General features: G+C 46.2%; 1 protein-coding gene across 1 annotated transcript in view; it reads right to left on the reverse strand.

Moving 5' to 3' along the window:
* Positions 1–14089, reverse strand: part of AMACR (alpha-methylacyl-CoA racemase) — a 33129-nt gene extending 19040 nt beyond the window's left edge. The window contains exons 1-4 of the mRNA XM_088466972.1: positions 13983–14089; positions 7176–7424; positions 6142–6285; positions 5114–5274 (exon numbers count right to left, since the gene is read on the reverse strand). Of these exons, the coding sequence (XP_088323098.1) occupies positions 5114–5274; positions 6142–6285; positions 7176–7422 (552 nt within the window). The 5' untranslated portion in view covers positions 7423–7424; positions 13983–14089. The remainder of the gene's footprint in view (positions 1–5113; positions 5275–6141; positions 6286–7175; positions 7425–13982) is intronic.
* Between the last annotated feature and the right edge of the window lie 430 nt (positions 14090–14519).

Below are 14519 nucleotides of genomic sequence, written 5' to 3' on the forward strand. Positions count from 1 at the left end.
TGTGCCGCACGTCAGATGGGACGACATTGCTAGCGACCGCATGCAGGATGAAAGGATATATCACACGGTCGTACACCGTATCGTGCAGTGTGTATGGCTGCCCAAACTATATCCTTCCATCAGGCGTCGGTTCCGCTGGGATACATGTTGTTCTGACGGGTTGTGAATTAAATCCCGGCTGTCGGGATGCCGCTGGTCAGAATACAGACACCCATAGAAACGAACGGTAAGTGTTTTCCTAACCCCTACCCTAACCCTCCCTCCCCGGTGCCTAATCCTAACCACCCCCCTAGTGCCGAAGCCTAACCTCCCCCTCCCCTCACCCTAAACCGGACACTCCCTCCCCGGTGACTAACCCTAATCCTTCCCCTAGTGCCTAACCATAACCCTGCACACTAACCTCCCCCTAACACCCCGATACTTACCTTTGGGATGCCGACGGTCAGGATACTGGTGCCGGCATCCCGACTTCGGCGCCGGCATTAGACCGTCGCCATCCCACATGCCGACTACATCCCGTTCTGATGTGTACCCGGCCTTTCTCCAACCTTCTAAACAAAACCAAGTGTTGCCCATAGCAACCAATCTTCTTCAAGCTATCATTTTATAGAATGTACTGAATAAATGTGCTCACCCTTCGGGTTTCCCTGCCAAAGCAGAGGAACTGCCATTTCCACTAACAAGTATTGCTCTAATAAGGGTAAAAAACAATAAAACTTCTAAATGGAAGAATAATGAGAAAGTCATATAAACTGGGGGAAAACCATGCGTTGTAAACTTTCTGTTTCAAATCTCTCCAAATTATGACGGATAAAAACAATATTCACAATTTTACATATATTCGGAGCTCAGGTACAGAAGATCCGACTCTCCCACTAAATATATGTAAAATTGTGGATACTGTTGCCAACGCATGGTTATCCCCCAGTTTATATGACTATCTCATGGTACATAAGGTGTAGTGACTCTAGGTGGGATCCTTGCCGCTGGATTTAAACACGCAGGGTATATATCCATTTTTTTGAATAATGAGAAATAGCCACTGACGTGGAAAATGAGAAGAGTGACTAAAGACACAACTAACGCAGGATATTTACTTATGGAGATGAACTCTATGAGCTGGATCATTAATCTGCAAGCTCTCTCTATTCTCTGCCAGTAATCCTGAGAAGTGCATAAATCACCAGGGTGGCACATGTTCAGCTGGATGACACTAGATCTGAGATCGCTGTGTTTGTTGCAGCCACCAGATGCGAATTTTGCATCAGAGATGCTCTGATTATTATCTACAACACGTTACGGACAGATGGGACTACAAAAATAGATGAATGAATATATGTTGATATAGGAAAACATCTTCATAAAGCACTGGGAAAATGTCTATGACTGTGGGTGTGCTGATACTACAATCCACGGGGGGTTTGGGACTGGGTAGTGATGGAAACTGGTTCATAGGGAAAATATCCTGTTCTCTTCCAAATGGTAAAGTAGTGGACGGAGGGCCCTCCTACTTAAAAATGAAGCGGCCTCCTGGCCGCTTGCATAGCTGTGGGTGACCACCCACAGCTTATGCGAGCGGCCAAAAAGATGGTCGCGATGGTCAACACCATCGTGACCATCGGGCTGGCGACGAGACCCTGCGGTAGGGTCTCGCTGCCGCAAGCCCTGGAGTGCTTTTGGCTCTATCAGAGCCGAAGGCACTCCCACTGACATCACTTGTGATGTCAGTGAGGCTGGCCCCAGACGGTAGGCGTTCCCATGGAAACGCCTCCGTCTGGGCAGCAACGACCCCGGCACGCCCACCAAAGGGGGCGTGCTGTCAATCACCATCGACAGCACGCCCCCTTTGGCTCCCTCCGTCGTGCGCATACGCACTAGGGCACCATCGACCCGCTTGCGAGCGCTCAGCGCTCTCGAGCTGGTCTGAATCAGGCCCAGATCTAAAAACTGCAATTTCATTACCAAGAAATAAATATATATTTTTTTTATATTTGTAAACGATCGGTTTTTCAAACATCAGAGCATCGCGACTTTACTTTTCCCAGCGGCTGCAGCCACCAGGTACACACTAGGGGGCTGAGTGGGGAGGGGGTTAATTTACTTTTCCCAAGTAGCTGCTAATCTCTGCAGCTGCTGGGTTGGGGGGGGGGTCCTGCCGTGCTGACCAATCAGCAGTGATCGGCACTGGGGGAGGGTGCAGGGAAGCACATTATGTCGACATTCAAAATGTAGAAACCAAAATGTTGACATGGCCTGAATGCTGACATTTACACTGATGATAATACGTAGGAAATGAATAGTTTGATATAAGTAACTACGGTGAAATCATTACAAATACAGAACATGCAGATACTGTACATCTGTACATCTCCTAGCGGTATTCTGCATAGATGATAGTGTGGAAAGCCGTGAATATTAAAAGAAAGTTTTCCACCTTAAAACGACTTTAACTTACTGTCTTATTCTTAAACATTTACATTATAGAGATAGAGCTATTTCCATTGCTTTTAGCGCATCACAAAACCGCCGTGTGGATACAATGAATTGTGTCATATCCAAGGACAGTAAAAGGAAACATCTACAAGATACAGTATAAAGGCTTTAGTGACAACACAGAGAACAAATAAAGATACTCGTAATACTGTCAAACTAACATGGAGGCAAACGACAGAAGTGCAATTTTTAGTAGTTAAGTCAAATAAATATTGTTGACCCTGAGCAATGAGTGTAGAGTATATGTTCCAGGCTACTGGATTTACTAGGACACTCTCAGGACTGGGAAAATAACATTTTGAAATCATATATGTGCTAAGTGGTGTTTAAGCGCGTTTGTGCAATGTTTAACCCCGTAAGATCAGCAGAATCTGACGCCTGAGTCAACCCTGCTGAATGGTAAGATTGGGGTGAAATGCGTTAAGACTGCTACGTAACCCAGAGGGGCAAACGCTGTAGAGGAAGCAGTTTGTTAATTCTGTAATATACCCTTACAGTGAGCATGAGGAAGAATGAATGTTACAATTTATTTTGATTAAAAAAAAATTAAAGGATTCTCTGGAGGTGACTTGGATACTACAATGAGCTGCTCTGGTTTAAAGCTCATGGCTTGAAATCATTTTTCTGACATGATCTCTGCATTACTGTAGCTGTGAGGCTCACATGCGGCACATCAGCTGAAAGCCGGCAAACACGAAGCCGATCATTACAGCAAGAAATCCGTATCAGGACACAGAAGACAAAAATCACAGCTCCGTTATGTGCAAAACCCAGCGACTCTCCTTATAGCACAATATTTAAATGGTGCAAGGCACAAATGAAACCTCTCCAGGCATCAGTCCTGACTCTCAGCAAGCAAATAGGTCCCCATGCAGATATGGACCAAATGCCGATAATTACACAGTTGATTATCAGTCGACTGCGCATGCGTTGTGTTCGCACTGCGCACGCCCCAATCTACCTTAGCGATGCCAGTGAGGATTTCTTTGCAAAGTGATTGACATTCAGGGACTGTTTGGGGGGCGGTTATGGGGAACGGTGGCAAAAATGCTGGAGTGTCACGCCCATTTTGGGGGAGTGTCTCTGTATACTACTGCGATCCTGTACACAGAAAACTTGCCATCAGTGTCTCAGTTCCCGCGGCCATTCTGTACGACTATAGGGCTATTCAGATGGTGGATTATTGTAGGATCTGCGCTGCCGATGTGTGTTTGTACGCACTTGCTTGGATCTGCGAAGCCGACTGGTGGGCGTCACAATACATTTCCATGCGACTGCGGCATTATCATATTTGAATAGGGCAGCTGCGTACGGGATCGCAGCTGCAATTTAATTTAAGTAACATCTGGGCCAGGCGCATAATCTGCGTAAAATGTGCTACGGCCGTCAGTCATGATGATATGGCTGCCGGTAATTCCAGTTTAAGGCAAAATAGTGCTTGCTACCGTGTTACGCAGTAGATAAGAAGCTAGATCGTGTATTTCTGTCTTGTAATGAAAAAGATAAAACATTTCAATGGAGAAATAAAAAAATAAAAAACAGACAAAATAATAGTTTCAAATGATGCTGAAATTAGGAGATATATACTATAGGGCCAGATTCGGAGTTGGGAGTAAAGTAAAAGAGAGCTAGTAACTTTGTACAGGGACAAACCATGCCGCACTGCAGCGGGGGGAGGGCAAATATATTTATTGTTTTTGCATGCAGGGTAAATACTGGCTGCTTTTGCATGTAGCCCACACATGCTGGACAGCTTTATTTTTACACTGCAATTTAGATTTCAGTTTGTAAACGCCCCCTCAAAATCTAATCCTGACCACATATCAGTGCCGCAATTCTCTGATGCTGATCCGATGATCAGCGATCAAAACCGCCGATCGGTGGGTATCGATGATCAGCGATCCGTCTTTGAAATCGTTAAAATCGGCAAATCCTCACCGATCCCGATAATTTTTTGGTTGTGATCGGCAAATCATGTTGGATTTCCCCGATCCCCCGACAGGAAAAAACAAAACAAAAACAAGAATGGGGCTAATCACTATGCATAATAGTACTTTATACCACATACTGCTTCTTTGGAAACACAATAGACACCCATACTGTACCAAATGCAAATAACAGAATGCTTATCTTTTTTTAATATTGGGTAATTCAGTCTCGCAAACGCTATGCATGGATTGCAGCTTGTTCCAAGCCATGATCCAATGCCATTTGTCACACCTGGGCTTCACCATGGGGCTGGCTTTACTCCACGCCGTGGAGTTTGGGATCCTCCCCCCACAGGATGAGAAGGGTGAGTGGCAATACCTGTCTGCTGCTCTCTAAAGGGCTCAGTAAGGACCGATGTCCCCTGCAGAGGCTGGAAAGCAGAGGGGATCAGTTGGAGACGTATAATCCCAGGAGACTGTTAAATGTCGACCTTTTGACTTGACCATTTAACCCTGTCGACCTAAATACATGTCGACAGAATGATGGGTCGACCTAATGACCATGTCAAACTTTTTACTGTCGTTATTCAGTCGACCTTCTGAATTCCAACCTTAATCCTCTCGACCTTTTGAACCACACCCTTTCTCATCACAAGGTGAGTGATACTTGAGCTGGAAGAAGGAGCACTTACCATGCTGGAGTCTATGACTTGTCCTTGCCCTGATCTTGTGCGTTCAAACAGAGACATCACAATGCCCAATGCACATATGTAGCTGCCACCCGCAAAGTCAGCCAAGAGGTTAAGGGGGAAAGTTGGGTTCTCGTGTTTTTTCCCAAGTTTGGACATCAAGCCTAGAAGACGCCAAGAAAGGATGTTTCATATATAAAATTAGAAAAGTCAAAACTCCTCAGCGCTAACACAGAACATCACCCAAAACAGACCGTTCCTACGTGGAAGCACGGTGGTGAAAACATGATGTTGTGGGGGTGTTTCTCTTCTGCAGGGACCGGGCAATTGGTCAGGATTGAAAGGAAGATGGATGCTGCCAAGTACAGCCAAACTCTTAACGAAAAGCTGTGGCCCTCTGCTAGACAGCTGAAGGTGGGTAGGTGGTCACCTTCCAGAACAACAATGAACCTAAACATACCGCCAAGAAAACAACGAAGTGGCATAAGGATAGGAAGGCGAATGTCATTGAGTGGCCAAGTTAGAGTCCTAAACTCTGACCTCAATCCGTTAGAAAATATGTGGATGAACTTGAAGAGATCAGCCCATTTCTGCTCATTAAGAATGGGCAAATATTCCCCAAACTAGGTGCTCAAAGCTAGTAGAGACACATCCAGACAGACTGATGACCCTACAAAATATCACATCAGAGGACTGATCACTTTTCCAACCCTGTTATTCTAGTTTAACATTTTTATTAGTTTTCTGCCTTTCTCTCCCCCCATTAGTTTAATGTTGTAATGAGAAATGTGTAAATAAAGCTGGGAAAAGTTTGATGTGACACAAGGTAAGGATGTCGTCAGTGTATGAAGATTTCCTATAGGCGCTGTGTAATATTAGGCATGCTTTCATCAATGAAACAAGTTTATTTATTCATTCTACAGTACTTTTAGAATACCTTATTTACTTAGGGTAACAGGTATTTTAGTAATAAATCATTACATTATTTGGTTCATTGTTAGCTGTCTTTGTACGTCATGAGCATACAGTACCTGTGAGAGAGAGATAATTAATGTCATGACCCGCGGCCTTAGCGTACTTTCCAGATTGCCCGAACCCGGTCAACCTTGCGTAAATCATTTGTGGATTCTCTTTGAGAATTACCTCAGGACCGAGCCCCAGGCTCTCCATTACACCTGTAAATCAGATCACAAACGTATTCAGGCTATTTGTAATCCTGGTGTCTACAGTATATTAAATAAATAATAATAAAAAACAAGACATGAAACTCTCTTTCTCTTAACCATTGGCCTGGCGTGGTCGCATCTGATGTGACTATGCTAGAGAAGTCTGCCGGCTGATGCTGATAGCTAATCTTCCAGCAGCTGCCAGACTCAGAACACCCGGACGGTCCCCCGATAGCTATGGCAACTTGCCCTTGAGGAACGTCTAACCAGCCGCGGGCACTGCTGCTCTCCTAGCACGCAGAGCACTCTCATGCTGCGAATGCAATCTCAATGGATAATTTATGCACGCCCACGAAACGATGTTCCAACAGTCAGACAAGCCTGCATTTTTGTGACCACCCCACCCCCCCCTCCATTACCACCCCCAAACGCTGACTACCTGTCATTCACTTTGCGAGTGGATGCTCGGTACGTATGTAATCGCAAAGCGATCGCGGCGTGTGCGCATTGTGTCTTATACGCATGCACACAGGCAAAAAAAATCCTTGATCTGTGTAAATATCGCCATTGCGTCCATCTCTGAATCAGTCCCTGACAAATGTATTTAATTATAACTTCCTATTTGTATTATAGTGTTCATTCTAGCACCCTGCACACCTGTCACAATCCGTGCAGTTCCTCTTTCCTGCCTAAGGTGTCGCTCTGTTCTGGTGCTTCTAGCACACTCAGCTAATGCAACAAACCGCTGAGATACAGACCAGAGTGTGCTAGAAGCACTGGAGCAGACAGTGACACCCCAGGCAGGAAAGAGGAACTAAACGGGTTGAGACAGGTGCAGGGTGCTAGAATGAACACTATATTACTAAGATACAATTCATCCCTCATTTCCGGACACTTACCATGGCGATATGGCTCAATGAGGACATCTGACTGCTTGCATAACTTCTTCAGCACTTCAACCCCTGCTGCGCTTTTCAGGTTTAGCGCTATAGATCTTTTACCCCGCGCCATGGAGTCATTTGTATAGGAACTGTTGGCCTTGTCCACGCGGATCACTTTGGCCCCAAAGTCTGCAAGCAGCATGCCACAGAAGGGAGCAGGGGCCAATCCTGCCAGTTCCAGCACTCGAACTCCAGCCAGAGCCATCCCTTGGGAACCAACCAAGATAAAACTATTAGCGAATATAAAATACTTTCTAGAAGACCAACAGCAAAAAAAAATTAAAAATAAAACATGCTTCTTGCTATAATATAAAACGCAATTCGGCACGCAGCAAGACGGGAGTTATAATTAAAATTGAAGTGATCGTGCATCGTTGGCGTGAAATTACCATTCACAACGTCTGCTGCGTGGTAATTGATTAAATAAAGTTGCAGCAATTTGATTACAGGAGAGGAATTCAATATGAAACTCATCTTCTGTATCAGTGATTTAATAGAGCTCTACCTAACAATTTCAATCATTGTGCAAAGACATCTACAATAATAAATTTAATATTAACTTTTTTCTTTTTTTAAATAACTTCATTTGGACAGGTGCTTAACCCTCTCGACTTGTATGTCAGTGGATGTGTCTCCCCTGGGGCCATCTCCGATTATACCTGTACTGGGGACTTTTTTGGGGGGGAACAACCATGTGAAAGAACAAGGATTGACTCACTAGTGGCACAAATGCCACCTAGCTCCTAATTGGATGGATGTGGCTTCCAATCAGGAACCAGTCACTATTGAAGCCATTTAGGTCCTTCTTCTACTGTTGTTCCATGACACAGCTACAAGAGAGCTCCCTAGTACTAGTAAGTCCCGGGGAGGGGGAGATTATAGTTGCACTCTGTAATCAATGGTGATTACATGAACAGACTACTATGGGCATAGCTGGACTATACGCTATGCAACCTAAGCTCCAGCATAGGGTCCGGTCTTATTTCCCGAAACGGAGGCGTGTCGTCGCCGCTGGGGGGGAGGGGAAGAAGCCAGGATCTCCGTCGGTTGACGGAGATTTCCTGGCTTCTTCCTCTCATCTGCAGAGGCCGGCTGCATGACCCCACGGGTCACCTTAGTCGGCAGATGTTCCACAGAGTATCCGATGCCGCGTAGAACAACGCAGCTTGGATACGTACTGCAGTAGGAGGAATGATGCCTCCTGCTGCATTCCCATATCTGCACAGATGGAGTAGCTAAGATGCCTGCGAGCAGCTTTGCAATTCCGTCCATAGCTGAAAACGGCCCGTAATTCACAAAAACAGTATCTCAAAGAATTGGGACCCCGTTTAATTGTGTTTAAGTAGCTCAAGTCACCAGAGCTGTGTATTATCACCTTTTTGAACCGGATGTACGAGGTTTAAGCCTTTTAATTTTATTCCTAGGATGTTAATAAGCGGCTAAAAACAATCTGGTGCTCTAGACCACAGGGTTCTCAAGCTCGGTCCTCAGGACCCCAAACAGTGCATGTTTTCCAGATCTCCTCACATAATCACAAGTGAAATAATTAGCTCCATCTGTGGATCTTTTAAAATGTGTCAGTGAGTAATGAATACACCTGGGCACCTGCTAGGTGACCTGGAAAACATGACCTATGTGGGGTTCAGAGTGGGAGAGTTCTCCTGACCTATCCTTATGTGAGAGAGTCCTCTTCCTGTCCTTATGTGAGAGTCCTCCTGTCCTGTCCTTATGTGTGAGAGTCCTCCTGATATGAGTGTCCTCCTGTTCTGTCCTTATGTGAGAGTACTCTTCCTGCAATTATGTGAGAGTCCTCCTGTGCTTATGCGAGAGCCCTCCTGTCCTGTCCTTATGTTTGAGAGTACTCCTGTCCTTATGTGAGTGTCCTCCTGTCCTTATGTGTGAGAGTCCTCCTGTCCTGTCCTTATGTGAGAGTCCTCTTCCTGTCCTTATGTGAGAGACCTCCTGCCCTGTCCTTATGTGAGAGTCCTCCTGTCCTTATGTGAGAGTCCTCTTCCTGTCCTGTCCTTGTGTGAGAGTCCTCTTCCTGTCCTTATGTGAGAGACCTCCTGCCCTGTCCTTATGTGAGAGAATACTCCAATCCTTACGTGAGAGAGTCCACATGTCCTGTCCTTATGTGAGAGTCCTCCTGCCCTGTCCTTATGTGTGAGAGTCCTCCTGTCCTTATGTGAGAGAGTACTTTTATCCTTATGTGAGAGAGTACTCCTATCCTTATGTGAGAGAGTACTCCTATCCTTATGTGAGAGAGTACTCCTATCCTTATGTGAGAGTCCTCCTATTCTGTCCTTATGTGTGAGAGTCCACATGCCCTGTCCTTATGTGAGAGTCCATATGCCCTGTCCTTATCTGTGAGAGTCCTCCTGTCCTTATGTGAGCGAGTCGATTTGTCCTACAAGCTCCTGCAGCCAGCCTTGTCCTTGTTATCAGCAGCACGTACACTGCACTGATATATAACCATTACTTCTATCAGAGGGATCTGATTCTATTGCAGTAAATATAGGACTTTAAACATAACTTGAGGATTCTCAAAGAAGGTCTAACAATGATTAATACATTTTACACAGCTTTGCTTAAATTCTGCCATTCTGTAGGCCTAGAAGTAAAGAATCTATAAGAAGCATTAAAATTGTACAAAATGTCCATCAAAAATGTTATTGGTTTCCGTGCACCGTTATTAATAATAATAATAGAACAGATATTTGGCACTGGTTTTAAAGCAGAAATTCTTTTTTAAAAGCAATACAATCTTGCTGCAAAATCCTCGGTTTGTAAAGCGACCGATTGATAAGTAAACCCTTATAGGGGCCATTCATTAACCAGAAGAGTATACAAGCAGAATGTAAATAGCAGTATTTCCCCACCAAGGTGGCATCTGCCAGAGTTTTGCTCTAACCTCAGGAAGAACTTTGGTGGACTGAGGGTGCTCCATGTGGATTAGTGGAAGAAGGCCCTGAGTTGGACGCTAATGCAAACATATTTGCTAAACTATGCTAATGCATCAGACGGCAGCTGTTTGTATTGAGACGCCCACCGGAGCCCTCGCAGCTGCCCACAACTGTGCACACAAACGCAGCATTGGACGCAGATCCTAAAAACATCGACTCCTCGAGTGAGTCCCTGGTCACTCAGAATGGGCGCGGTAACGGAGACTGCTGCTTTGTTCTCTGCGTGCGCAATCGCAGACGCTGGCCAGTACACGCCCAGGAATCAGCCCCGACATTCCCGCGTTTTGGCCGGAATTCCCCATAATCACCAACAAAACGGTCGCTTCCTGTCAATCAAATGCGAGTGACCGTTCACAGTAAGCGCAATTCATGTGGCGGTGAAGCATGCGCAAACGACCGATAATCGCTCACCTTCGTGAACATCGAAATAGCATTCAGCTCTGAATCAGGCCCTAAGTGCACTAATATCTGTACCCACGTGCACAACCAATATTTGGGATTAGATCATTTAAATGAGATAAAGGGGAATAGAGGCATTCGGTATGGGATTCCGGTTGCCGCATGACCGGCAGTTCGACTCCCGGCTGCGGCAGCCCGACAAAAGAGCAGAGCCCGGCAGCGGAAGCCCGACAGCGCTGGAAATCCCGATCGTCCCTAAGGTAAGTATAAACTAACCTAACCAACCCCCCTAACCCTCCTTAGGAGTGCCTAACCCTAACCTCCCCCCTCTAAGTGCCTAACCCTAACCCCCCCTTCTCCTGCTGCCTAACCCTAATTCCCCTCAGGTGCCCTAAGCCTAACTCTCCCCCCCTGCGGCTGTCCGCTCGCGGCGCCCGGCATCCCTTCCATCGGGATGCCGGGCACCCGTCTCCCGGCGTTGGGAAAATGACAGGCGTCTGGATTTTAGATGCCTGTCATTTAACCCTAGGCGGGATAGAGGATTCGGGAAGCCGGCGGTCGGGATTGCGGCCGCCGGCTTCTTAAACGTATCCCACATAGAGGGCACTTTACTGTAACAGAGATGTTCCGTGCTACTTTTGGGGGATTCCAGGTCCCGGCTGGAACAGTTCGTGCTGGAAACAGTCCATCATTTTGCCACTTTCATTTGTTTCATTTTATTTTCTCCTAATATACTACTTTTTGCTCATTCCTGCACAGATTAAGCATGAGGTTCAGGGGGCATAAGGAATGGCGATATTGCATGTGTTACGTGTGCGTGTGTAGAGATGTAGGTTTATGAACATACAGTAGTCGCTGACATGCACCAAATACAACTGGCAAATCCATCAAACATTTAGACATTTCTACCAACACATTTTCATGCTGTAATAAACCTTTTTAAAACTGGACGTAGCACAAATATGTACGCTAAGGGGCATAGTTATCGCAATTCGCATATCAGATGCGGGTGGGATGTGATAAATTCGCAATGCAATATTTGAATACATCACAAGAATGTATCAAATATCACATGCGATGACACAGCTTGTGAGAAAGACTTGCGAATCTTTCCCCCGTACTTCTCTGGTTTATTTTTTGCAAAAAATATAAAGTATGTGACCGCACATGGGCCGGCTGCTAACCTCCCCCGCACCCCTAGGCTTACACTTACCTGCACTGCAATCAGAGATATCCTCTGTGACTCCGGTCAGCTGATCTCTAGGCTCCCCCTCTGTGACCCAGGGATTTGACTTTTTTTTTTTTTTTACTATATTCCGGCACCGGCTCCCAGCTCTGCGCTGTCTGTCAGAGCAGAGCAGGAGTGGGTGAAACAGGGGAAAGCCCTAATAACGCCATCTCCAGGTGACATTATTGTCACAGGGCTCCCCCCATTACGTTTTTACAATTCATATTTAGTATATCTGAGCAGATCATATTTCCCATTGCAATTATTAGAAATGTGATCTGTTCACTAAAAAAAATAATTGATAATTAGGGCTTGGAGGAGACTTTTGCGAATTCTCCTACAATTGCCCTGTAGTACATTTTGGTGAAACTAAAATAATGTGACATTAATAATATTAATAAATGTGCCCGGAAGTGAGGGCTCAGGAACTGTAAGTAAAGGGCCTACAATGTAAAAATCATACATTTTACGTCTGTATTACTGTATCATTTAGAGATTCTCATATTTTTGGGCTTTTGGGCTTCGCCCACAAGCACTGCGCCCCAGGCGCGTCTGCATCCGTGCGTTCCTTGCTGAATCAGGCCCAGTGTACACTCCATGTATGATTGGCGGCAGACATTGATCCCTTCATACAAAGAAGAACAATGGGCCTTTATATATGAACTGGCAACAAATCCATTGTACAGTCCCTTCTATTTTTGCAAATGTCATTACACCCCCTTGTATAGCGCAAGGCCTATTCCTGGCATGTACTGGCATCTGTACCTCCTCTATAGGCACTGTCCCTAAATGTATCATTGTAACATACAGAAATACTCAATGTCTATTGGCAGCTTCCATAGGACAGTGGGGCCTGATTCAGTACGCAATTGCGAACACAGCAGCAAATTCGCAGGGAACGCAGAGGCAAAAATATGCTAATGCTTTCCAAAGCTCATCCGGCATAATGCCGCCCACTGATGCTTTCTAACATCCGTCCAATGTCGCTCTTCTGCGCAAACATCGGTACTATCGACGCACATCGCACAGGTACGCAGCATTTACACCCAGCCTGACCAGCCGCAGACACTGCAAGTCTCCTCGCACACAGTGGTCTCTCAGGCTGCGTAGGCAATCGCAGTGGCTAATTTATGCACGCCCTTGCAACGGCGTTCAAGTGGACAGGCACCCCTGCGTTTCTCCGAGCACTCCCCCGTCACCACCCCCAAACGCTCACAGCCTCTCACGCACTTTGCAATGAATTCCTCTGTGTGTGTGCGTAATTGCAGTGTGATAGCAGCGCACACGCAGTGCGGCTTATACGCATACGCAATGGCTAACAATCGCTCGATCTGCATACGTAGATACATTTGCGATCGCTGCTGAGTCAGGCCCAGTGTCCCCTATTTCAGTGTACTAGCAGCAGACCCACTCTATAGGACACTGTCAGTCCCCAAAATATGTACAGTATGTGTGTACTACCAGCAGATCCCCCTCTATAAGACACTGTTACCCCTTATATGTATGTGTACTGGAAGCACCCCTCCTCTAAAGGTCACTGTCCCCTATTTATGTGTGTACTGGCAGCACCCCTCCTCTAAAGGTCACTGTCCCCTATTTGTGTGTGTACTGGCAGTACCCCTCCTCTAAAGGTCTCTGTCCCCTATTTATGTGTGTACTGGCAGTACCCCTCCTCTAAAGGTCACTGTCCCCTATTTGTGTGTGTACTGGCAGTACCCCTCCTCTAAAGGTCTCTGTCCCCTATTTATGTGTGTACTGGCAGTACCCCTCCTCTAAAGGTCACTGTCCCCTATTTATGTGTGTACTGTCAGTACCCCTCCTCTAAAGGTCACTGTCCCCTATTTATGTGTGTACTGGCAGTACCCCTCCTCTAAAGGTCACTGTCCAATATTTGTGTGTGTACTGGCAGTACCCCTCCTCTAAAGGTCACTGTCCAATATTTATGTGTGTACTGGCAGCCCCCCTCCTCTAAAGGTCACTGTCCCCTATTTACGTGTGTACTGGCAGCACCCCCTATTTACGTGTGTACTGGCAGTTCCCCTCCTCTAAAGGTCACTGTCCCCTATTTACGTGTGTACTGGCAGCCTCCCCTCTATAGGACGCTGTGTCTGATATCTACAGTATATATGATCCGTGAAGCAGCTCTCAGAGCACCAGCAGCACAGACAGAGGTACCTGCGCTGTCACCGCTACCCAGCTCCGTCCGGTGCCCGGGAGATCTCCGTGCAGCAAACACTTCCTGCTTTACTGCTGTCCCCTCCCCGCCCACCGGCACCCGCAGGAAGCTGCTCAATACTGCACATTACATTTATCAGCTGCACAGACACAGCAGCCCGGACTCTGCACCGCAGCAATGCTGACTGTCCTTACACCGACTGCACCCATGTATGTCACTGCATGCCTGTGCTGTCACTAACTCCCCTCCTTTACACTGTCTGCACCTATGTATGTCACTGCCCTGTACTTATTGCCCTCTTTACAATGCACCTATGTATGTCACTGCCCTGTACTTACTGCCCTCTTTACACTGCACCTATGTATGTCACTGCTCTGTACTTACTGCCCTCCTTACACTACACCTATGTATGTCACTGCCCTGTACTTACTGCCTTCTTACACTGCACCTATGTATGTCACTGCTCTGTACTTACTGCCCTCCTTACACTACACCTATGTATGTCACTGCCCTGTACGTACTGCCCTCTTTACACT

This window comes from Taudactylus pleione, unplaced genomic scaffold, assembly GCF_031769625.1.
Source record: "Taudactylus pleione unplaced genomic scaffold, aTauple2 ptg000068l, whole genome shotgun sequence".
NCBI lineage: Eukaryota > Metazoa > Chordata > Amphibia > Anura > Myobatrachidae > Taudactylus > Taudactylus pleione.